At 39.1% G+C, this 24,266-nt stretch overlaps 1 protein-coding gene across 2 annotated transcripts; it reads left to right on the top strand.

The window, feature by feature from the left end:
• Positions 1-1,620: 1,620 nt before the first annotated feature.
• On the top strand, positions 1,621-24,205 carry LOC104933357 (zinc finger protein GLIS2). Of its 2 annotated transcripts, XM_027283629.1 has the most exons (8): positions 1,621-2,109; positions 7,482-7,658; positions 16,667-16,847; positions 17,747-17,940; positions 20,226-20,340; positions 20,382-20,452; positions 21,292-21,425; positions 24,037-24,205. In XM_027283629.1, exons 3-8 carry the CDS (start codon positions 16,682-16,684, stop codon positions 24,188-24,190), a joined length of 834 nt encoding a protein of 277 aa, XP_027139430.1. In that variant the 5' UTR covers positions 1,621-2,109; positions 7,482-7,658; positions 16,667-16,681; the 3' UTR covers positions 24,191-24,205. The 2 variants fall into 2 exon arrangements, with proteins under 2 accessions (XP_027139430.1, XP_027139429.1); XM_027283628.1 differs by lacking the exon at positions 7,482-7,658.
• Positions 24,206-24,266: the final 61 nt, after the last annotated feature.

Below are 24,266 nucleotides of genomic sequence, written 5' to 3'. Positions count from 1 at the left end.
GCCTTTGCTTGCTTTGTAACCATCTTATTGCACAATTAAACAAAAGAGGGGAAAAAAAAAGGTAAACTGAAAACACAGTAGAGCAAAACAGAAGTAAAGGACTGTTATAAAAAGGACAATATAATGTTGTTGGGTGTTATGTTAAATGCTATTGTGCTGAAAGTTTTTATACCTTTATAGTATCAGGGAAGAGGTTATGTTATATATTAAGTATGGCTTCAGTGCGTCATCAAGTCATGTTATTTAAGATGCACTCAGACCTGGTGAAAAACAGTTTAAAGTAACATTGTGTAGAACTTAATATTTTTATGATTTAGTACCCCAAGTTAGTGTGCAATACCACTCTTGCAAATATGGACAGTTGTACACACATATTTCTTATTATTACATTACTTATGATCAAAAATTAGCAAGTCGAACATCAAGCAAGTGCGACAACACAACATAAGACATAGCAGCCAGCTAATATTACTTACTACTCCAACAGAAGAAGCCCAGCTCTGCGTCTGTCTTTCAGCTTTTTATTTGAGGAAGCTCTCACTAACAATCAAAAAGTTAGTCCCAGATTTTTTCTGGTCTCTTTTTCTCCTAGCTTCTTCTCTCAACATCTTCTAAGGTCTTTTTGGCTCTATCATTATGCCCATAGAGGCTTCAGCGCCAGGTTACACTGCCAGCTTGCCCAACTCCGTTCCTGGCACGAGACTAGATCTCCTCTTCCCAGTGGTCCAAAACAACAACAAAAACTCCAACACTCCCCCATTGCTCTGAGCTCACAGTATGGACAGCCCGGCTAACAGACTGAGCTAACATAAGCTAAAGCAGCTATAGTTTGCAGCAGTTCACTGTCCATCAGGAAACTCTGTAAATCACTGAGAGTTGATGTGAAGTATCAGAGTTTCCCTTTGATACTGCACAAAACATTCCCTTCCTAAAATATGATCCATTTTCACCAAAACAAGGGAAATAGTTGGTGGTGTGTGGTGTAAAGTGTTGTACACAAAGTTACATAGTGCAAGAGCAGGTCAGCTGGACACAGAGTGGGAATAAGAGACCTATACCACTCATGTGATTGCAAGACAATGTGGCATTAAAATGATTTCATTGATTTTATTTTATGGTAGAAAGGTTACACAGTGTTGCATATCTATATACTTGAAAGATGCTAAACTTTTTTATCTTATTTTATTTGCTATTTTTGAATATTTTCTTATTCACTTTGTGTATTTAAGCTGCTGTGAAGTGAATTTCCCCAGTGTGGGATCAATAAAGTCCATCTCATCTTTATCTTATCTTGAACCTATTTTATCTTAATTTATCTTATCTTTAATGCTCTAGCTCCACATTTCGTTTTTCACATGGATAATGCGTCTCAGAATTTCCTTTACAAAGATTTTAAATAAAGGTAGTTTGACTTGAAATATATATTTTTTTTACTTTACTAAAAATGATTCATGCATATGCTACTGTAGACCCGTATAAGATTATCATAAAAACTCAACACAGTTCAGACTGTCGTGAGAGTCAACAGCTGGCGGAGGAAGTTGGATCTGTCTTCTGGCATCTCTCTCTCTCTCTCTCTCTCTCTCTCTCCTCCCCTCTCTCCCACCCAGCCTCTTCCCTCTCCACCGCCTCTAGGAGCTCAGTTGACCAGCGTCGCAACTGGGCGATGCGCCTCCTGGAGAGCCTCTGTACCTTTTTGCGGCGGATTTTGACATTCACATCGCAGCCTTACATCCTCACATCTGAATGACATTTAGTTTTTTCCTCTCGTCGCTGATTTCTTTAGGTCACGTTACTCTAATTTTGAGAGAAAACTATTCACAGGACAAGGTTTTCGGTTACATATCTGAAAACTGAACACTCGCAACAGGCATTTTTTTTATTTTTTTATAACGATCCCCCTGTGGGAGGATTTGCTTTCAAAATACCGATTTCCAGCCAGAGACAACTGATAACTTAATCGAAGATGCTACGTGAAACGACAGACAAACTCGCTTGATTTTGGTAATTGGTGTCCTCAGTTTGTGTTTTTTTGGAGACTCGAAAGCATCTTCAGACAGACTACAGGGAGCAGAGGAGGCTGTTTCACCGTCTACAGGCTGTTGTAAGGTAAATCTTAAGAGTCACCCGCTGGCTCATCGTCTTAATGTTCCTCAGTTACTGGTTTAAAATGTCTGTGTCACTTATTTATTTATTTTTTTTAAGTTTTTGTCGCACTTATTGTCCTTTCATGAGGCATGACATCACCAGACCAAATACTGGTAATTACATATTTTTATGGTGACTTATTTCATTTGAAACGTTATACAAAATCACAACACTAGCTATATATATATATAAATACTATATATATATATATAATATATATTCTTCTATATATATATATATATATATCTACACCACACACACACACACACACACACACACACATATATATATATAAAAGAGCAGTATTATTTATTGTGTTTGTATCTGTAAAACATGCAGTTTTTAACATTTGATAGTGTCAGTGACAGTTATTTGAACTTTGCACAAGTCGACCAGAGAGGTATTTTTCCACTCTTGGTTTTGATTTGCCTCTTATAACATTTCAAGGGATTCAGAAGCGTTACACTCTCTTTAGTGATAGGGGTCCGTCCTAGGCCCTCAGTTATTATTCTTATAAACCTGGTGTAAATACAAAAAGATCACATATCTTATCTGGTTGGTTTCGGCCCAGTGTGTTTGTGGAAGAAGAGTGCGTAGATTCCATTAATGACATTTAAATCATTCATTAATTTGTCAGTCCTAAGAAAATACTGTAAATTAGACACCATTTCGATAAAAGATCAGCTGTTTTAGTCATTTTTAAAATACAAAATATTTAGTGGTTCCAGCTTCTACAATATATCTAATATGATCATAAACAACATCTATGAGAGAATCTTTGAGCATACAAAACTCATATATATTCATGTAAGTAATCCTCATCTAGGAAGCAACAGAATTATTCATTTGTTTGCATGACTTAAATCAACCTACATCTTCAGTCACAAAGCAGGGGGTGACAGAAGTAAAGCCCCCCAAGCATACCTGGTTTGATTGTTGGTTTTAAAAAAGTTACATAAACTGTCAGACACAGACCCTTCCTTGTCCCATGTTATGATGTTGGAAAGGTGCATAATGAGAGGGTATCCGCTTCTGTCCAGCAATCTTGACAACCTTTTATATATAATATTTCCCTAACCCTAGGCAAGAGCTTTTAGTTACTTCATCTTAAAAAATGCACTGCTAGTGTGTCTTAATCATGCAGTGTGGGGGCCAGATTAGATTTTTCAAATGGACAGTATGTACATTTATATATAATCTTGCTGTGATCCAAAGTGGGACTTTCTTTGTGGTCCTTTTGACCACATGATGTCTAAGCTAAAAAATGATGTGCCTGTAAATACACATAACTTAGTTTGTAAGTTTGAAACTATGTAGTTGACACAGACAAGCACACACTCCCACGTACACCCCACTGTACTAACTCCCACGTGAAGCTGGGTGGAGACAAAACCTTTACCCCCCCCCCTCCTTTTTCTTAAAAAATCTCCCAGCAGTTTGGCTCACAAAATCCCATAAGTTCTCCACCCCCATGACACCACTGCAGTTCACCGATCATGACAGCTCATACTCCCTAAATGATGAGTCTGCCTCTCCATTAAAAAAAAACTTCCCAACTCCAGCTGCACTGATTTTCACGCTTTTATTTAAAATGAAACTCAACGAAGTCCCAAGAGGCAGCACAGATTCAGGGAGTGACACATGGGTGCGCCAGCTCCCCTTGAGCCCCCCGCCTGTCCATAGTTTCTTCAGATGCATCATGGTGGTCAGGGTGAAAAGTTTTTGAGGGGTTTTTTGTGTGACGGCAGCAATGTGCAGGTTGCAGGCTCGTTGCATCATTCTGTTCTCTAAAGGTTGGACAGACGCTCATGGATGGATTTTAAAAAAGGCCTGGAGCCAAGCAAACTCCTTTCCTGTTGTTGTTGGGTGCGTCTGCCTTACAGCCCACTTCCACCCACACTGTCTGCTGCAAGGTGGGAGTGTTGTTCATACATATGGCATATATCACTGTGTGTGTGTGTGTGTGTGTGTGTGTGTGTGTGTGTGTGTGAATATTAAAATAGGTGTAGAGAGGTGGAAAGGAAGGAAGATAGCAAAGAATGAAAGAAAAGAAAGGAAAGGGAAAAGAAAGGAAAGTTAGGAAGAAAGACAGGGGATGAAAAAAAGAAAAAGAAGAAAGTAAATGTAGGTAGCGAAATAAATAAATAAAATAAAGTAAAAAGAAGTTAAGTGAAGGAAGACATCAAGGATGACAACAAGTGAGAAAAATAAAAGGCAAAAAGTATGAAGGACGGCACCCTGGTGGCCAAAAGGGTTTATAGCGCCAACCAACTGCACTGTCTCCGGTCTGTCTGATGAGACACCCTCTGTCATCTCTACTGTCAGTGCTCTAGCTAAGGCAGAAAATGTCTAAAAAATAAGATTAAAGAATGGCAAGAGGAATTAAGAAAAGCATGGAAAAAGAAGGAATCAAACACGTCATCTAGAAAAAGAAGTAAACAGATTCAAGAGTGTAGAGGTTTTGTAGAGTAAAAAGTGAAAGAAGCAAACAAGTAAGGAGGGAAACAGATGATGGAAAGTGCGGGTAAAAAGAATGGAAAAAAAGAAAGAAAACGTAAAGAAATAAGTAGGGTGAAGAAGCCAAATAAAGAAAGAAAATAAAAGTGAAGAAAGAAAGTCGGGAAGAAAAAAGTAAGTAAATTAGGAATTTGTTCAGGAAACAAACAATGCCAGAAAGAAGGAATGACAGAAAGAAAGAAAAATTGAAGGGAACAAACAATGGCAGCAAGAGGGAATGAAAGACAGAAAATGTAGCAGAAAAAAGTACAGTAGGAATGACAGCAGGCGGGTCGAATGAAAAAAAGAAGAGAAAGAATGAAAAAAGAAGGGAGGAAAGAAGTGAAGGAGCGCCAAAGAAACAAAGTGAGGTGGCCAAAGAAATAAACTAAAGAAAAGAGGGAGGAGAGAGAAAAGAAAGCTTAAGAAAGTCAAATAAAATGAGTAATAAGTGAAAGAAAGAAAGACCCCGACCCAAACTGATGGTTGAACAGGGAGGAGAGAGGGAAACCTGCATTGACTCTCCTCTTTCTCCTCCATCAATCTTCTCCTCGTACCTCTAACCCTCCTGTGCTCCCCAGCTTGAGACCCCCCACTGAAGCCCCCTGTCCCTCTGTTGTCTCCATACTTTGCCCACTGTTTGCACGATGGGTTCAGCGGGTTCAGCTTAGCTATAAAAGCACTTTTCTCCCCTGCGGCAGAGGCAGGAGTTAGAAGGCCTCATATGGGAGGAGGGTGAGAGGTGGTGGTGGTGGAGGAGGAGGTGGCCTCCCCAGTTCTTCTCTTTTACATAACTCTTTTTGACTTTATTTTCTCCTCTGCTCTCCTCTTGCTTGGCTCGCTGGCTGGTTGTGGTATCGTTTTCGGGTCCAGCCCTGGACCAGACATTCATTTTTCTCCTCTTAGTTTCTAACCACTAACTAACCACTGGCTCCCTGCATCTCTCCCCTCCTCCTCCCCCCGTCTCAGGAATGTCTTATTCACCTCCTCTCTCTCTTTCTTCCTTCTCTGATTCTTACATGCTAATAGCTTACATGCATCTGTGCCATCATCTGCAAATAAACAGACAAATGTACACACATGCTTTGAGCACATGTAGCTTCGCCCGCATGCTCACACAATTCAGTAAACACACAGACGTGCACGCACACACAGTTTGACTCACAAAAGGCCCCCCCATCAGTATGTGCCGACCACCTGTGAGGGTACACACACATCCATAAACCTCCCTTTCTTCTCCCTCTCTTTTCCATTATCCTCCTGAGAGCCCAGCGCCGGGGCCTTAACTTCCAAACCAAACATAGACCAAATTCCGCAAACCCCACCCCGACACCCCCCTCCATCACTCCCCTTCTCCCTCTCTTCCCCTTCTTATTCTCCTCTCCCCTTCCTCCCACTCGCTGCCTCTTGCTCTCTTTCTTTTTGGTCTGTGTTTGAGGAAGAAGGCAAACGAAATGTTGGCCTCCATGCAAAAAAAAAAAAAAAAAAAAAAAAAGGCCTGACAAGGAAAGGGAGTGAACCACGAGCAGAGAAGGAGAGGAAAAATGGATAAAGAAAAAATATGTCTTGGCAAGGAGGGGAATTATGATTGTAAAGAGGGATCAAGTGCCATGGCAGATGGGCGTAGAGTCAGAAATGGACTTCTTCTTTGTCCCAGAGGCTCAAAGATGTGGACTACAATGGATAGACTGTTAGCTTATTTCACTTCTTCTTTCATCACTCTCTTTTTTAATGGCTTCTTTGATGATGTTGAGCACCATTGCTTTGGTGTCTGCCCCAACAAGCTTCAACTCCATTAGAGCTGAAAGTACAAATATCTAGTCCATGTAAGAAAATAGTGTAAATACACATCACAATTGCCCAGATTGAAAGGTGATTTCTTTAAAATAGCTTGATTTGAAAGTGTACAGAACCTAAAAATAATACATCTGCTATAGGAGCTCAAATGAACAGTATGCCCTCTTCTGCCGCTAAGGGGTCTCATCAAAACGATAACAAAAGACTAGTTTGATGACATTGTGAAATAACGTGGGATCATGGGAGATGTTGTCTTCATTGTTAAACAGCCACCATCGATGATGAAAATCTGTCAGACGCGACTCAGGCAGAAATGATAATGAGATAATGTATTCGACTTTTACTAACGCTATGTTTAGTCCTGTTTGCTGAATTCCTCTCTGAGGTATCTGATGTATCCCATGTTTACCTGGAAATTATATTAACTAGAGGAAAGCAAGGAAATGTACCATTACTGACATTACAATTAGGGATTTCTCTGGGCCTGAACATTGTTGAAAACATTTTGGGGTAATATAAGTACACAACTCAATAAATTCCTGCAAGACCTACAACACAGGTTTGGTGATTTAGTGAATTCTATTCATAATAAATTAATTATAAGGTAACAAACCTGTGTAGCAGCCCCCAAAAAATGTGCTTTTTGGCAGAATAGAAAATTATTAAAGTTGTTGGACTCCACATTGACATGACATGGCATATAACTCCTATATGTGGAGAGCATGGACTACCAGTTCTCGGGACACATCATGTCTGTTAGCATTAAAACATTATTAATTCTTCCTGCTTAACTCTCCGCTGATTTTTTTTCCAGCTCATTACTCTCTTATTTGATGGAGCCTTTTTCCTTTTGCTCGCTCTTTGTTTCTCCACTGAGAATGAGAGGAACGGCCTACAGTACAGCTGGGATTGGTTATTATTTACTGGCTTGGCACACACACATGCACGAACACACACACACACACACATGCAGTGGAAACAAATTGGGTGAATCTGCTCTGCACGTAGGAATGTGAGGCACATGTGTTTGTGTGTTTTAGGTCTGGATGACAGAGCTGAGGGAATGAAAGGGATGGAGAGACAAAAAAGGAAGAAATTAAAGAGAAAGACACAACAGAAAGAAGCAGAAGGAAAATGGGTGATACAGAGAGAAAAAGAGATTGATTTCTGTGATGCAGACCGCTTTTGGCCTTGACTGTCTCGCCTGAAAAACAAAGGTTAAAAACACTTTTCTCCCTCAGTCTTTCTGTCTCTCTCCACTAGCTTTCCTCTTCTCTTTCTCTGTCTTTCATTTCCTAATGTTCCTTTCCTCTTTTCAGATTTTCACCACAACCCACTCATTCGTTTTCAACATCCCTGGACCTTCTTTTTCGCTCTCTTCTCCATCGTTAGTCTTTTCCTTTTGCTTCTCAGAAGCCGGCGGTGGATGATAGGATCGGGGAGGGGGAGGGATCTGTTGCTCCGTTGATGCGAAGAATTACAGGGAGGGAAAGCAGAGAGCAGAAGTGAAGAGGTTTCTGTGTTGACCTTGTACCGCTGCCAAACGGTTGGATGGTGGTAGTGGTGGTGCAAGGGATTATGGGTGGGGGTTATGAGTGAGGAGAAGGGATAGAGTGAGAAATAAATAAGGATACTACTATAAAGGAAAAAGAGTAGTAGAAATAAAGCATTCATTTAGTGGCTCAAACAAAAATCAAGTATTCAAGATATAAGATGAAATACAATGACATAAATTAACATAGGAATGCCATCTTTACATGTATGTCACCCATCTGGTGTAATCAATCAGATTATATTTGATGTGAAGAGTTTGAGTTGCATCCTTTGGCATCTAGCAGTGTAGTTGCAGATTGCAAACCCCTCGCCTTACACTGCCCTTCCAAGTGTGAAGGAGAAACTATAACGTTTATAGTGTTTAGATTTCATAGAAACATGGTGGACTCCACTGAAGACAACCCACGGTCTCTGTAGATATAAAAATCTCATTCTAAGGTCAAAGACATTATTTTCAGGTAGTGACACATGAATGAAAATGTAGTTATGCATATTTCATTCTATTGCTGCCACATTCTGGTTTTATAAACTTGACCTTTATATCTTTGCCATAGGAAATACTAATTTATTATTACCTGGAGAGTGTCTGTTAAAATCATAAGCGGACACCTCAAAGTTCAACCATTCTAAATCACCATAAAATACCATGTAACTGATGACAGACCCAACCATGTGTTGAAGTGAAAATTGAAAGTTTTTTATGTCTACTAGGGAGCAAAAGAACAAACTATAAACACAAAATTGACTTATTAGTTTGCTCTCCGACTCCAGAGGAAGTATCTCTTTAGAAGCTCATTGCTGCACGATGTTTACCTGGTAACCTAACTTTGTCTGTCTGGTGCTGGTAATGGACAGGTTGCATACATTGGGTTTAACAGAGCTCTCTGACTGAAAACAGCTGTTTGGTGCAGCTGATGCTAAACATGCTAAAACACTTAGTGGAGCTGAGTGGAAGAGCGGTACTTGTGGTAATTCAATCCATTAAAAAATATATTAATTAGCTTGAAATATCTCATTAAGAATGATTTGCTCCAATTTATTGAATGTCAATTATTTCCAAAGAAAAAAATGTGCTCAGCCTAGTTTTCCTCTGCAGAAAAATGAATAAAGTTTGTTGTCTTCATGGAAGGGAGCAGCCACTACTTAGCTAGGTAGCCAGGTTTACTCCCATGCAAACTTTCTCCAAAATGGTATTAACTTTGAAGTTTTACATCATGACTACACATGGGTAAGTTCATCTTAAAGCTACTGAGGGATAAGTGGGATAAGGTGGGTTTGTCCTTTATTACAGCCCTGCTCCATTGCTCCTCCGACCTCAACTGATCTCCTTCCCATCTGACTCAAAATATCTCTATTCTGTTTGGACTCTCTCTGGCTTCCAACATTTTAAAATGCAAGAGTTACCATTATTTTTCAATAAAAATGTGTAATTTACCATTCCCTGCCAACCTGAATGTACTTGAGCTTCATTTTCTACATTTTCCAGAATTTTGTTTTGCAATCCAGAGATTGTGAGAGAGCTTTACCTCTTACTGAGAAAGCTACTTGTATCATGGCTGCATTGCAATTAAGCGGCAACCTCCGTGGCTGTGAAGTGAAGCCTTTGCAGAAATGCCAAAAACTGCATTCCGGCCACTTGAGGCTGGTTACAGAAGGAGTCAATCTCCATAAGCTCCCATATTAAAACGTCCAACTTCACAGCAAAAATAACCATGTTTACACCCTGGTAGACAAAAGGTTTTGGTCTCTATAGCTAATTTCTCCATCATGACAACTGTACTGAGTCTGAATTCATATTTAGCTCAAGTTATATTAAGGCTTAAAAGTTATGCATAATTAACATGCAGCCTTGTTGATTGATAGGTGGGTGCCATTACAGATGACTTATTTGAGCATCATGGCATCATTCAGCCCTCCCATGATCCACGTCTTTGCCCACTTTTAGATTAGGTGGGCGGCGTCAGGACAGCCAACATGACGGTAGCCAGAGTCACACATTATGAGCTTCAAAACAGGTTTTCAGAAATCTTTGGGTGATGTCACAGATACACCGTCCATTCTTTGTCAATGATTGCAATCTGGCCATTTGGAGCTTCTGCCATTATAAAAATGAATGTTTCTGAATACCTGACAACAAAACCATCCATACTGTGCTTTACATAAAGAATAAGTAACTCTCCGTCAAATCAAAATGGTCCCATAGGGGAAAATGTGTGACGCACTAGAAGATATTTCAAACTGCTGTTTTGTTGTCAACAATTACTCATTTATGAAAGTTGCGGGGCCTCTCTGGTATCAGTTAGATAAGAAATTCTGGTGTCTTTTTACAGCATATTCAGCTGTGGTTGCTGAAGCTCTACAGTTTGGATAAAATCCATACAAGTAATGTTGTGTTTTTATTTTAGTCTCATGAAATGTATCTGATGCAACAACTTCTATAAAAGTTTTAAAGTGATTCAAAAGTTTAGAGATGTACAAAAAGTCTGGAAAAAGCATTTTTTTTGTAATAAACTAAATAATCCCTGTCTCAAGAGATTACTCCCCCGCTCCTCCTCCCCTGACAGCCGCCACCACTCCCCTCCTAAATGGTAAAGACGCCAGTGTCAGTGCAAGAGACACTGCAGGCTCTACTGGTGGCTATTGCAGACCTACTCTGCAGAGTTGCATCACTTAGCACTGCCGAGACACGAGAGAGAGAGAGAGTGAGAGAGAGAGAGAGAGGATAATACTGAGACAAATAATGGGAAAAGTGTGAGGAGAAGAAAAGGGTGGGAGCCCACGTCTGACTCCCACTGTTTCTGTCTTTTTCACTCTCCTTTATTCTGTCTCAGTTTTTCTATTTGTCATTTTCACCGTCTGCACAATTTCTGTCTTCCCGTATGTTGCCATTTTTCTCGTCCAGAGAGAAATTTACTCTCCTGAATTGCTGGCACTGAGAACATGCTGTGAATCAGAGCTGACATAATATAAAACAGTGGTTCAACACATTCACAAGCTGTGAACACTGACAGTAAATTTCCTTTCGCTGCCGTGGCGGCAGAAACCACCTAACTGCAGTGGTGGTGGTTTTGTTTTTTGACTTAAGTTTGAAATGTGATATGGTCATTACTGTTCTGGGTGATCTACGTCGGCTTGGGTTCTTGAAAACAGTCAAAAACATATTGTGTTATTTGAAAAATAACTTTTGTTTGTCTTCTTTCTTAAAAAAAACAAAAAACATCATAAACTATAGTATGTTGTGCTTGTTGTCTTCATCTCACCACAGTCTGTGTGGTAAGAGGAACCCCCTGCTGCTTCCTACATGCTTTCTATGTCCTTAAAATCCCTTTTTCATCTCAACGCAAACCACTCCGAATTTTTGTTTTTCTCCATTGAAACGTTGCCTGCTATTTGCTGTGCAAACAGGTGTCCAATTTCAGCCAATTCCAGCCATTTCCCATGAACGTACCTCAGCCTTTAGAGTCAGTCTCTCTCCCCCTGTCTATGTATGCCTTCAAGTCATGAAAACAAAGCCTCCTGTCATCCTCGCTGTTGCAGCGGCATTGCGTAATACCTTATAAGGATGTGGGATGGAAAGATCAAAGGATGTAACCCCTAAAATAACAAGGTCTGACATCGTTCCATCGCAATAAACCGTCTTCTGTCACTCCCTTCCACTGAAATCCATTACATTACCAACTTTTATATTTTTTCATTCTCCAGTCCTGCTTGTGATTTGAGAAACTTGAGATTCTATCTCCTAATTGTGCCCCAGATACTCTGTTATTCTCTGTTTGAGAGAGAAGAAGACAAGAACGAGGAGGAAATAATAAAAAAATGATTGTGTCATAACATACGCATGAGGAAGCAATATACCCCAAAGTCAAGAATGACTTCTTTTAAAAGAGTGATCCGATGTGTTTGTGCTACGCTAGAATGGCAAGAAAACTGAAGAAAAATGGAAAAGGCGGTTCAAAAAATGCTCTGCAGAATAAAAAATGGGAGAGAAGAAAAAGGAGTGGGAGGTGCAGAGGAGAGGGGAGGAGAACAGGAGAGGTATGCTCTGCTGGAGGACTGGGAGAGGAAAACCACAGGAAGGAGTAAGAGGGATGGAAGCACAGAGAGAGAGAGAGAGAGAGAGAGAGAGTAGGGGGGAATAAAAAAAATGGGGAGGGAGAGGCCAGATCAGGGCGCCGTGGCAGCAAAGGTTTCCTGTGAGAGGGGAAAGACTCTGACATGTGTGTGTGTGTGTGTGTTGGTGTATGTTACACAGTGGATGAGACGGACATCCACGTTATATGTCTGTCTGTACAGTTTTACTCATAATTGTTGTATTTATTTTGTGGTATGTTTCTGTGAGGAATCATCATCCATAGAGGAGAATTTATGTGACTGAATGTATATACATCGACATGTGCATTTCCAGCTTTCCAGAAGACACTGTTTGTATGTGTGAACTCTTTTAAATACAGCTGTGTGCAAAGTGTTTAGTTTCTGCTTACGTTGTTTGCTTAAGTATGAATTGAAGTTTATTTGAGTGTGCAAGTGTGTATGCACACGTACGTATACTGTTCTAAGTTCACTAAAAATCCTCAGAATATGGCTTGGTGTGGGGTTTGTGTTGCTATCCTTGTGAGGACCCATTTCAGCTTTAAACGATTGTTTTGAGGACATGTCTGCACTGTAAGGACATTTTGTTTAGCCCTCACTACTCCAAAGATCTGTGTGAAGGTTAAGTTTGGGGTTAGGTAATTAGTTGTGATGATAAGGATTAGGAGCCAGGGAATGCATTATGTCAACGAGGATCCTCACATGTACAGAAAGACATATGTGTGTGTAAGGGCTACTCCTTACATGTGTTTAGAATATACACTATATATGACTGTGTATGCGTACATGCGTGTACAGCTACATATGTGTGTGTGCAAGTGTGTGAATAGTCAAAGTATGTGTTTTGCTAGGCAGTAGGGGATCCATAAGAGGGTCCGGGCATACTGCCCAAATGCAGGTCATTGAGGGAAAAGAGGGGGGAGGAGCTGCTGGAGGTGGGGGGGCTCACGTGTGGCTGTTAGTTTTGCGCATGCCTGCTGGTGTGACTTCAGTCTGCATGCGTGCCTGGATACATATGGTCCTGTATGTGCGTGCCGTCACAATACCTCCAAATAACAGCATGTGTGTGTGAGAGAAGTCAGCGAGGTTGCTGTGGAATGTGAAACCAGTGTGGTGAGGTAGCTGGCAGGCTGGCAGAAGGACCTAAACACTGACTTCATTGTGGTTTAGCCTCTGCCTCATATTATGTCGGGGGATCCTGTCGGTGATTGTGGAAGAATCTGTGGTGACAGCAAGTTTAGAAGTTAAAGAGGTGTACATGTAGCTGGAAAGTTGCCAGTTTGAATCCCAGACTGTGTTTGGAAATCCAGCCAGTGAAAGTAAATTAAGAATGCTCTTACTGCCAGCTATCATTAAAGAGCCATATAGTGAGACACCCAATAGAGGTTTTGCAGTTGTGTCACAAATCTACTTGCAAGCAGCGTCTGGCGCCTGGTTTCACTGGAGGCAAATACTGCCTAAATATATAACAACTTGCTAGAAAAACAGTTATCTGATTTTTATTTATTTATTTTTGCTATGGGTGTCAAGTTTCAAGTAAAAGTGAAAAATCTGCAAGGTAGATTTGTTTCCAAACTTAAGTTTAACATATTTAGGGAAATATGTTTACCTGCTTTCTTGGTGAGGGTTAGATGAACACTCTCATGCGTCTGTGTAAGTATAAAGCTAGATCATGAGCTGATTAGCTTAGCATATTGGAAAGACTGGAGGAAACAACTAACCTAACTCTGCCCAAAGTTTAAAAATACACCTACATGTATACAATAACAGTGTATTTCAGTTGTTTAACGTGCATACTAATGGAGATATAAAGACAGCAAGTTGTGATTTAGTTATCACGTTCTCTTTGCAAACAACAGCTAGGCACAGTTTGATGCAGGACTCTCGCTCGTCAATTGTTAATTGTCTTAGCTTTACAGCTTCTCCTGCAAATTATAGTGTGAAGTTATGAGTCTTGGCTCCAAAGTTTGAAGACAAAACGCAGCGTCACTTTGTAACTTTCTTGATCCAGACTTTTTGCTTTTGCATATATACACTGTTACGCATAAAGTTTGAATAAAATAATTTTACCTCTTATCATGAAATGATTGTGACAATGTGATTTTTATTCCTGACAGATAAAGTGTATCTTCTCAAAACTTTATTGATCAATCTCTTCCAAACATATCACAGAGAAATGGGTCTGAAAACAAAATTATTCCAACTTCATGGCCAATGGTATGTATGTATGTATGTATATATTTGATATTTAATACTGATATAGTGCTAAATACATTTTTTTTTAGATGAATCCTAATGTTATGACCCCCTAAACTGCTCAAAAACACAATTAACACTGCTTTATCAGCTACTTTTTCAGATTGATGAGAATTACTTAATTCATATTTTTGAATTGATAACATGTTTCACAAGTCAAGTCTACAATAATGCACTCCTAGACCCCATCTGTAAAACATTGAATGGATGATTGGTTGATTTGTTTTGACAGTGCTTTTTACTCAGCACCATAACTCCTATTTGGGTTTCTGGCCGTTTTATTTGAACATTTTGTTTATAATTAAGGTCTGATCTCTTTAAACAAATATCTGCAAATGAATGCACAAACTGTAGGTGAGGGACTTTGGTACCGGAAATGTTCTGGTTTTCATTTGTATTTAGAGATATTAGGTTGAACTGGCTCACCGGCTATTGTCTGATGATGATTTATGAGACGACAGCCGATGAGACTGATTGAGGCCTAACAGGCAGTTTGACCTCTCACAAATATAAGTCACGTCGCTATTTAGGATTTCTGTAAATAAGTATTTGGTATAAATTGCTGTTTCAGATATAGCATTTGAAAACTGCAATATCGATATATTTGTGGTAAAAACAATCCTTTTACTGATTTTATTTAACTTTTGTCACGTTCGGCAAATGAGAGTTGGATCACATTTACACACTGACTGTACCAACAGTCTGTAACATTTAGGCCATATTCTCACTAAACAGAAAATATGAAACAGCTGAATAACGACATTATAGTACTACCCATGACTAAGTCTTGAAGCCTTGTTGGTGAGTAATGGTAAACAGAGCCGATATTGAACTTGCAGAGATGCTCTTAAAACAAACAGCCAGGCAGCTCTCAGGTGTGAATGTTGTGTAACAGTGAGACTGAAAAACAGAGTGCATGTTGTGTCGACTTCCCAGCAGCTGTCAAGCATTTGTTCGCAGGTTTGGTCCACTTCACTGCAGATTTTTCCCCCTTTGGTTTCCTCCTGTGAGATTTGTTTTCCTTTGAAGCAGATATCTGCGTCCTGAGTCATTCGGTCTAGCAAGAACTTATGAGTTGAGTCATGGACCAGGGTAGCTTTTTGTTTCGTGCTTCACCCAGAGTATCATACCACTACGGATGGAAAACTACTGCAAAATCTTGTTAAGCCCCTCAGTGAAGCCTAACCACAGAAATGTAGAGGATTGCAGTAACAAACCCACATCATAATGCTTCTCAGAGCTTTTCCCCTCAGGAACTCAGCAACAACTAAAATTCACAACACAGGATTGGACCCTGCTACCATTCTCAAATTGACTGAATGGTTTTAAAATAAATGAACTGGACAGGACAACAACTAAACAACTGCTAAATCTAGGTCAGTGTATTTTATGATGTCAGGAGTAAAAATGGACCTCTAATTTAAATTATTTTGAGTTAAGAAGAAAAATGTAAAATTGGTTTTAGTGTTAATATCTTTCAAAATTAAACACACTTGTGAGATTTGTAAATACACCCTCCTCAGCCCTACTGTATTAATCTGATCTCAAAGGATCCGATTGTAGATGTGACTAAAGTTTCAAAAGCCAAATTGTTTCTCCAAAAGTGGACAAATAAAATGATGACTATAGCTGTCTATAAAAGCAAAGTGGACATTTTTATAGATAAGATTTCTTTCTGTGACTGTCACACTTAAGATGTAATTGCACTGATGTCAATGGCAGACTGGTGCAATGCAATTGTGCTCACCTGATTTGTGTCCAACTGTTCATGAAGTTGTTTTGATTTCTGGTGAGCGGATGTCTTTTGACTGATGGATCAGACTTGTCTCACTATAATGTGAGGGTGGGAAGGGACTTCCTGTAGCGGTTAACACCCACAAGAGAGACCTGTGCATCCTTAAGAGAGAGAGAGAGAGCATGACGGTTACGGGAAGCAAAGAGCAAAAAGGTTATACCTTTAGAAGTTTTAATTTCTTTCGCTCTGTGAAATAAATTGTTTGAATTATGTCATATTTGACATCAAAATCAGAAGAGGTCTGTCCTAATGTGATTTTAATTTTATGATGTGCCACTGTAGATGTGTAGTTTTAGCCTCTCAAAGCTAACAGAAGCTTTACAGAAGTGTAGAGGTGTCAGACATGAGACTCAAGTCATTTGGTCCAAATCTCAAGTCATATGGTTAAAGTCTCAAGCAAGTCCAAAGACATTTTGTCCAAATCTCAAGCTAAACCAAAGACATTTGGTCCAAGTCTCCTGGGCAAGTCAAATACCAAGTCAAGTCACTTTGAGATGATTTGCAAAAACATAACATTACAAATGCTTGCAGGAGTAACCAGCAGCCATGCTGTCATTGGATGAGCCGCTGGACCTGAAGCTTCCCTCAGGACGGACAGATGGTCCAGTGAGATTTGGAAAGAGGGCTTGTCCTTCTTCTATCTGTGCCCCTCTCAGCGTCACACGACCACGCCTGCTATGCACAACCTTTCCTTCACCACCTTCATCCCCAGGTAAATGTTAACCAGAAAATACTGAAGCGCAACAGACAGCATTATTCTTGACAACGTCCCATCATTTGTCCTCTCTCTCTCTAATACACACATGACATGCCTCTGCTGCTGCCATGTTGCAGTGATTAAGACTACCACCATGATAATGCAATAGTATAATAACTGGATTCTATGTTCTCACTTTCCCAGTAACTTAATATTGTAAATCCAATGAATGGTAGCTATCTTCTGCCCTCCAATAGACATACATTGTCCCCAGATTTGTCAGTGTGGCTCATAACAAGAAGAGCGTGACACTGACATGAAGTGACCCAAGAGATAGCCACAACTCGGCCTCTGTGACAGTCTGGATCGACTGAATAAGTTCATACTTTACAGCCCAAGTGCTAAATAATGGGTAGAGTATCTAATGTGTGTTTAATAATGCCATTTTGCCCTCTTATTTGTGTGCCTCCCATTATCTTCTTTGGATAAAAATATCTAAATATGGTAATGTTCCCAGTTGCAAGCACAAAGATAGCATGGAGAGGATCAGGTAAATTGTTTTGAGAAGATTCCCAACTGCAAGATGGGCTATGCTAGAAAAGACAATGTTTTTTACATTAACACTGAATTGTTTTGTCTTTAGGTCAAATGTGGGTCAGTCTCAGTGATTTCACTAACACTGTTTTCTCCAGTAGGCAGACACAGACAAGTCACAGACGCAAAGTTAGTAACTATTCAGACATCTAGCAGCTTGTTCATTAGGGACCCAAAGAGGACAAAAAGAAACCTCAAAAGAGTTTGTAGATGTTGGTCTGTTATTCAGCATTGCTTATGAACCTATATGCTATGGTAAGGTTTTGCTTCAGTGTGACAAATTCAACACCATCCAATTTTACCTCTAATCTCCGATCTAGATTCCCAGTCTCCCTCTCAAGAACGACCCGGGTCCTGCTTCAGTCCTCCAGCCATGGACCTCAGCCTGTCACCCTCCTCCCGCCATGCCTCCTCCCTCTCCCCGTCTCCTTCCTCCCCCTCCTCCCTCTCCCCTTCCTCTCCCCTCGAGTCCCCTCACAGCAGCAGCAGCCCTCAGCCACATCTCTTCTCACGGGTGAGTCCAGGTGTTCACACAGAGAGACAATTACACACCAGCAACCGCTGCTTTTCCAATCATAATTATATTCTGTGTTACATCTTAAGACTAATGTTGTAATTTGCACACATACATTACCATCAGTTTTGATAGTGACAGCTACAGGAGTATTTGTCACTTTAAAATAGATTTTTAAATGTGATTTAAATTTAATCAAAATGCTCATGGTGGGACGTGTTGGGTCTCTACAAATAATAGTATAAAGAGTACTAGACCTACTCTATATGGAAAGTGTCATGGGATAACTTCTGTTATGATTTGGCGCTATAAAAATAAAACTGAACTGGATTAAATGAGTTCCATATTTGGTCTGATGAAAAGTGATTTGAGAGCACTATTACATGCTGTTAAAGAACTTGTCACTTGCAAACAAAGGCTTGGATATTATTAGTGAAACAACTCATGGGAGAAGAAATTATCTCAGGTTGCAAATCACAACATGCGTACTGAATTGAATTTAGGTCCAGTCAGTTAACACTTCTGAAAAAGTAAAAAAAAAAACTTTTGTCCAATTTCGTATCAGATATGTATGAAGTCAGACAGGAAGACAAGAAACATTACAACAATGTATAGATAGTGAAAGACAAAGAGTTAAGACAAAATAGTTCTCAAGTCAGAGAAGATGCATTACAGATATTTTAAGAACAACTGTTGATATCTGGTAATAGCCCACTATAAGGCAACACACACGGGTGACGGGTTTCATTGCAGGTTAAAGGAATAGTTTCATATTTTGGTAAATAGCTTATTTGCTTTCTTGCAGAAGGTTAAATGATTGATGCCACTCTTGTGTACACATGTCTCATTGTACTATAAATATGACTCTATAGCCAGCAGCCAGTTAACTTAACATAAAGACTGGGAAACATGGGGAAACAGCTAGTCTGGCTCTGTCCAAAGGTAACAAAGTCTATCTACCAGCACCACTAAGGTTGACTTTTTAAACATGTAAGCCAATTATTGCCCCATTGACATATTTAAGTAGTGTACAGTGGGTTTTAAGACTGCCTACAGCTGAGGTTCATCACCCGTGACCCCATTCATGTTGTTTTAATCAGATTAATTGTATTTAAAAATAAGATTTTAGGCACTTTAAATTTGATCATTAGAATCAAACTCTTGTTTCAGAAGTTCTGTTTAGTGTAACTTCATATCAGCAGTTAATTGTGTCCTTAACCACAGACTTCTCAGAATAATCTAGCCATCTACTGATTGTGGCTGAATGTGCTCCACTTTTCTTCAACAGGACTGAATTGAATTGGGATTCTGGGAGTGAATCTAATTTGTTGGTGCAGAGTCTGCACACAGCCGTCCAGTGACTCATTCTAAATCAAATTCTAGCCATGCTTGAATGGTACAACATGAAACACACAGTTTCTTTGTTAGAGCATCAAATCTCTCTTGGCCCAGATTAATCTTTCAGCTCAGAAAGTACCGACTTTAAATTGTCTAACACATTGAAAGTGGACCGCGAGAAGCATCCATTATGTGCCTAAGACATACTTCAAAGATATCTTTGAGACTGTCAGCAGCAGCTTTTTGTACATACTAATTGACTTTGCTGATACTACAGTAGTGTGAACTTCCTTTTCACATGCAAAAAAAACAAACATGCAGGGCGTCTTTAATAAAAACCTGATGAAATGATGAGTTTATCCTCATAATTATACTATAGTGGCATCAAATATAAAAACAAATACAATGAACTAAACATTCTTTCTCTCATTCAGTATAAGTATAGTAAGTAGCCATGGGTGTGATTTACATTTGAGAAACAAAAGAAGGTACAACAACCTGTGTCTTTGTAAATAATGCAGTATAAATCTGAATTTTGTTTTTGTGACTCTCGTCTAGTTTGGTGAAAAACATTGTCTTTTAAGGTCTCTTTTTGTACATCTTCCAGTCAAGAGTTAAACATTTACTCACGGTAAAATCTTTAATAGGTTCATACATATATTACCAGCTTAAATACTTATTTAAACAGATGGTCAGTAGATATGGCCAATAATAAACAGACACTGGAAAGAAAAGTTACCATACCAAATCATGGTGGTGTGTCATTTTATTAACAAACTGTGCACAGCAGACATTTTGACTTGTCAAAGCCAGAAAAAACATGTTAATACAACTGTTAGTCTTATAGGCACACCAGATTTGTTGTGATACATATTTGCAGCTGTTAAAGAAGTAATGTCAGAAACACTTAAACGGTATATAGCTTTAGCCATCTTCCCCTCTTTCAGGAACCAGTTCGTCATCGAGGCATGGAGGGCGGAGTTTCACCACAGGGTTATCCATTTTATCTGCCGATAGGAAGCCCACCAAGGGCATACAGCTTTCCCTCCTCGATGTTCATTGGTCAGAACAGAGAGAAACAAGTTTCACCAGAATGTTCATTGGTCAGAACAGAGAGAAACAAGTTTCACCAGAGCCCTCATTGGATGGTCAGCTGGCCTGTCGATGGATGAAGGTAAATATAATCGTTTATAATTATTTAAAAAAAGAATAAAAATGCACACTGAGGGTTTTGTGTCAGTATTCTTCACACATTTCTGTTTATTAAAGTAGGTGCAGTTGTGTTGCCACAGTTTTCATTGTGTTTACTTTACAATGCTCTCAGATAAAATATAACAGTTTCAGGTGAGCATCCAACCCTAATTAATCAAAAACTGTAAGTCAATCAAATGGACACATTTCTGCTGTAAGAATATCATGGAGGGCTGGGTGAAAAGATGCAATTATTTCTATGACCACTAGGTGGAGCTGAGAACAAAGTATAATTATCAATTCCTGTGAAAGATGGAGGATGAAGATTACCTGTACTGTATATTTACAATATTAAAATGTGTTGCTGAAATGATTAAATGTAAAAACACTCATCTTCATATCACACTTGACAATTAATTATTTATTGAAGTCATTATCAAACAGTAAAAGCCAAACATTCATGTGTTCTTGCAGATGTAATGTAAAGATTTCCTGCTTTTCTCTTTTGGTGTTTTTGTTTGTTGACTGTATAAAAATCTAGAAATGTCACCTTGATCCCTGGGAACGTATGATTTTACAGTACGTTTTAAAGATGAGATGAATCATTACAAGGTGTGTCAAAATACAGCTCAGGCAGCACACATACTGTTGTGCTTCAATACTGTATAAAACTGCATAAAACTAAAGCCTTCATGGAGAGGAGGCATACAGTTTAAAGTTTAAGTTTCAACAGTTACGTACTGTATGCCGCATCACTGATCATCAGTTTGAACAACTGAATTCAGTCAGTATATAATCCCACTCTTCTTCTCTACCCTCCAGTGCCACCTGCTGTTCGACTCACTGCAGGATTTAGTGGATCATATCAACGACTTCCACGTCAAACCTGAAAAGGACTCTGGCTACTGTTGCCAGTGGGAGGGCTGTGCAAGGAATGGGAGAGGCTTTAATGCCAGGTATTGTTCCAGATTTGCAATACAAATATTCTGGTTGTAACCTACTTGTGCTGCCTTTGAACAAAAAGAACCAGAAATGACAAAGTACTCTACAAAGAAAAAGGTAACAAGTACACATATGAAATCATACATGCACACAATGTGAGAAAATTTAACATGCAGACATAATTATCCAAATTAACTTAATAAAAAATGACAAAAATGTGTTTTTAGAAGCAATTTAAGAGAAGATGCTGATTTTCCAGGCCAGCATATTGTCAAAGATCCTAGAAAGAAACCTGCTGGGTAGATTAAATGAGTCTATTTACTCCACATGGTACTGACTTATGTGCCTTAAAAAAACAAAATATAGAGATCAAAACATATTAGATCTTATGTGCTTTATTGATTGATGCTTTCAAAATGTTTGATTGTGTTAATCATGAAAAGTTGAATGTTGAATGATTTGTGCAACTAAAAGCCTGTAATACTTGGCGCATGATTGGTAATATTCTAGTGAATCATATTATGTAAGCAGATGATTTTGTAGTAGTGCTTTCCCCCAGCAGCTCCCTACTATATGTTCTATGTATGATGTGGAACATGGTATCAAATACCCTGAGTTCAAATTGTCTGATGATAATTTGATGGTGAACTTATTGTTGCAGCTAATGGATCCAATACAGGGAGTACTGGATGGCTGGCCATTAGTAAGAATACAGGTTTAAGACACATCTGTGTTGGCTTTACTTCATCCACTCAGAAGCTCTGTCCACTAATTATATAATGTAAATATCCTTTAACACATACACATTCGCACAACTCAAAAAAAATTGCACACAAGGTTTTATATCAGTTTTGGAAGTGCAGTGGACATGGACATGGGCAGGACGGTCACTCTATTGCCAGTCATAGGAGTTAGACTTAGATTAGCTGTGCTAATTTATGTTCTGTTAATGTTTTTAATGTTTTAACCTTCCAGAGCTTCAATCTCAAAAGGCCTGTATTAAAAATAAATAGAAAGTATATGTTGGTTTTAACAGCAACTGACTCTGATGAGCACTAAGCAACAAATCGACTTATTCAGACCATCAGGGAAAGACTAGACATATATTGCTGGGCCCAGATCAACCTGACCTTGATATCAGGCAGCAAGCTAACGAAAAAGGGAAGCTAGTATTACTGTATATGTAAGGTTTGAGTTCAACCACATCCTTTATACAGTGTAAGAGCTCATATAAACGTTTATTAATCTATATAATTTGATGTTGTCGTATACTGTTCTGACGGTACGCCTCTTGTGTTGCCTATTAACTACTAACAGCACTGTTTCATGAGCTCAACAGCAGCTGATCAGCTCTGTCACAAGAAAGCACTTTGTTAGAAATTGATAGGTCAGTTACAAGTTATGTTTTGCGCAGACAGCAAAACCTGAAAGACAAGGTAGCAGGTTTCAGGTTTTGTCATGAGTTAAGGAAGGAGGTTTCTGGTTTTGCTGTTCCTGATAACATGATATGTTTGGATTCAAGCCCATGTGAATAGTAAGGTTTGACAGCCAGAAACAACAATTTTAACTTGCATATAAAATACAGAATAGCAAACACCTCTTCTGTGATTCTTACTTGATATATACACTGAACCAAAATAAAAATAAAAAAACATGACACTGTTTTTAAAACTGGAATTAAAAGAGAAAAACCTTTTCTATACCCACAGATGGATTATTGCTCTCAAGCATGTTCATAATTTGTTCATAAATGTGAATACCTTCTGTCGTGTTGTCATTGAAAAACCCACAGTGCAAACAAAAACATCCACGTTAGCTCCTTCTTTGTCAAGATAAGAAATCTACCTGAGAGATGTGGTATGTCAAAATAAGGATGATACATTATGAATATTGCACAGGCATGCCTTGGACTAGTAGTGGGGTCACTGTGAGGTTTTGGCAATTTGGCAGTGCATACAACTGTCCTGCGTCCCTACGTAACTGCAGACCACGTGTAAGCACACCACCACAGCACCTTGATATGCTACACCTCTTAGGAGGATGGATTATCCTGGCAAAGGAGAAATGCTCACGAGCTTGAAACAGAGAGAGTTCTTTATCTATGTAACCCCAGGCATTTAAATGTTAACAGGAGACACTGTTCACCTAACACCTAACCACCTAACCCCCTCTCTGAGCATGCTTCATCTAAAAAGGCAAATCAATATTTGCTTGTATTATTATGAAGAATTTAAAGAAACCTATGATTCAAATATAAAACAAATAAATTATTTTGTGTGCACATAACTGCAATGTACATTATGTACATATATATATAAACAATATGAACAAGACCCAGTTGAAACCACACCTGAAAGGCAAAAACTAGCATCTGGTTTGTTTTAACTGCAGCTCTGTTGTGTTCTGTTTCATTTTATATGTAAAACATCTCCTGCTGTGCACTGTACCGTAGTGTTATGAACTCAGCAGTAGAGACACAGGAGAGATACTGAAGAAGGCTTTGAGCTTGGCAGGTTCATGACATTTGAGATATAATGTCACATGTCTGGCAGCTTTGGGTGGTAACACAACTGGTTGTAATTCAAGGTACTGTATTTTATCCACTTTTCTTTCTATGTTTTATAGGTATAAAATGCTGATTCATATTCGCACACACACCAATGAGAAGCCACACCATTGTCCCACCTGTAACAAGAGCTTCTCACGTCTGGAAAACCTGAAGATACACACTCGGTCACACACAGGTGAGTCCACAATGAAAAACAATGCAGCCATGTAGCAATCTAATGATATGATGATATTTGATATGGCAAAAAACAAAAATGCATTGACACGCCTAGCAGTGTATCCTAACA

This window comes from Larimichthys crocea, chromosome X (assembly GCF_000972845.2).
Source record: "Larimichthys crocea isolate SSNF chromosome X, L_crocea_2.0, whole genome shotgun sequence".
Taxonomy (NCBI): Eukaryota; Metazoa; Chordata; class Actinopteri; family Sciaenidae; genus Larimichthys; species Larimichthys crocea.
The sequence above is the reverse complement of the archived record's forward strand: the minus strand, read 5'-3'. Positions and strand labels throughout refer to the sequence as shown.

Bases quoted from the DNA above. Each gene is read 5' to 3' on its own strand.
- LOC104933357 (XM_027283628.1), top strand. From the start codon at position 16,682: ATGCTGTCATTGGATGAGCCGCTGGACCTGAAGCTTCCCTCAGGACGG. The intron at 16,848-17,746 runs GTAAATGTTAAC...TCTCCGATCTAG, and splicing joins TTCACCACCTTCATCCCCAG to ATTCCCAGTCTCCCTCTCAA. The intron at 20,341-20,381 runs GTCAGAACAGAG...GAATGTTCATTG, and splicing joins TCCCTCCTCGATGTTCATTG to GTCAGAACAGAGAGAAACAA.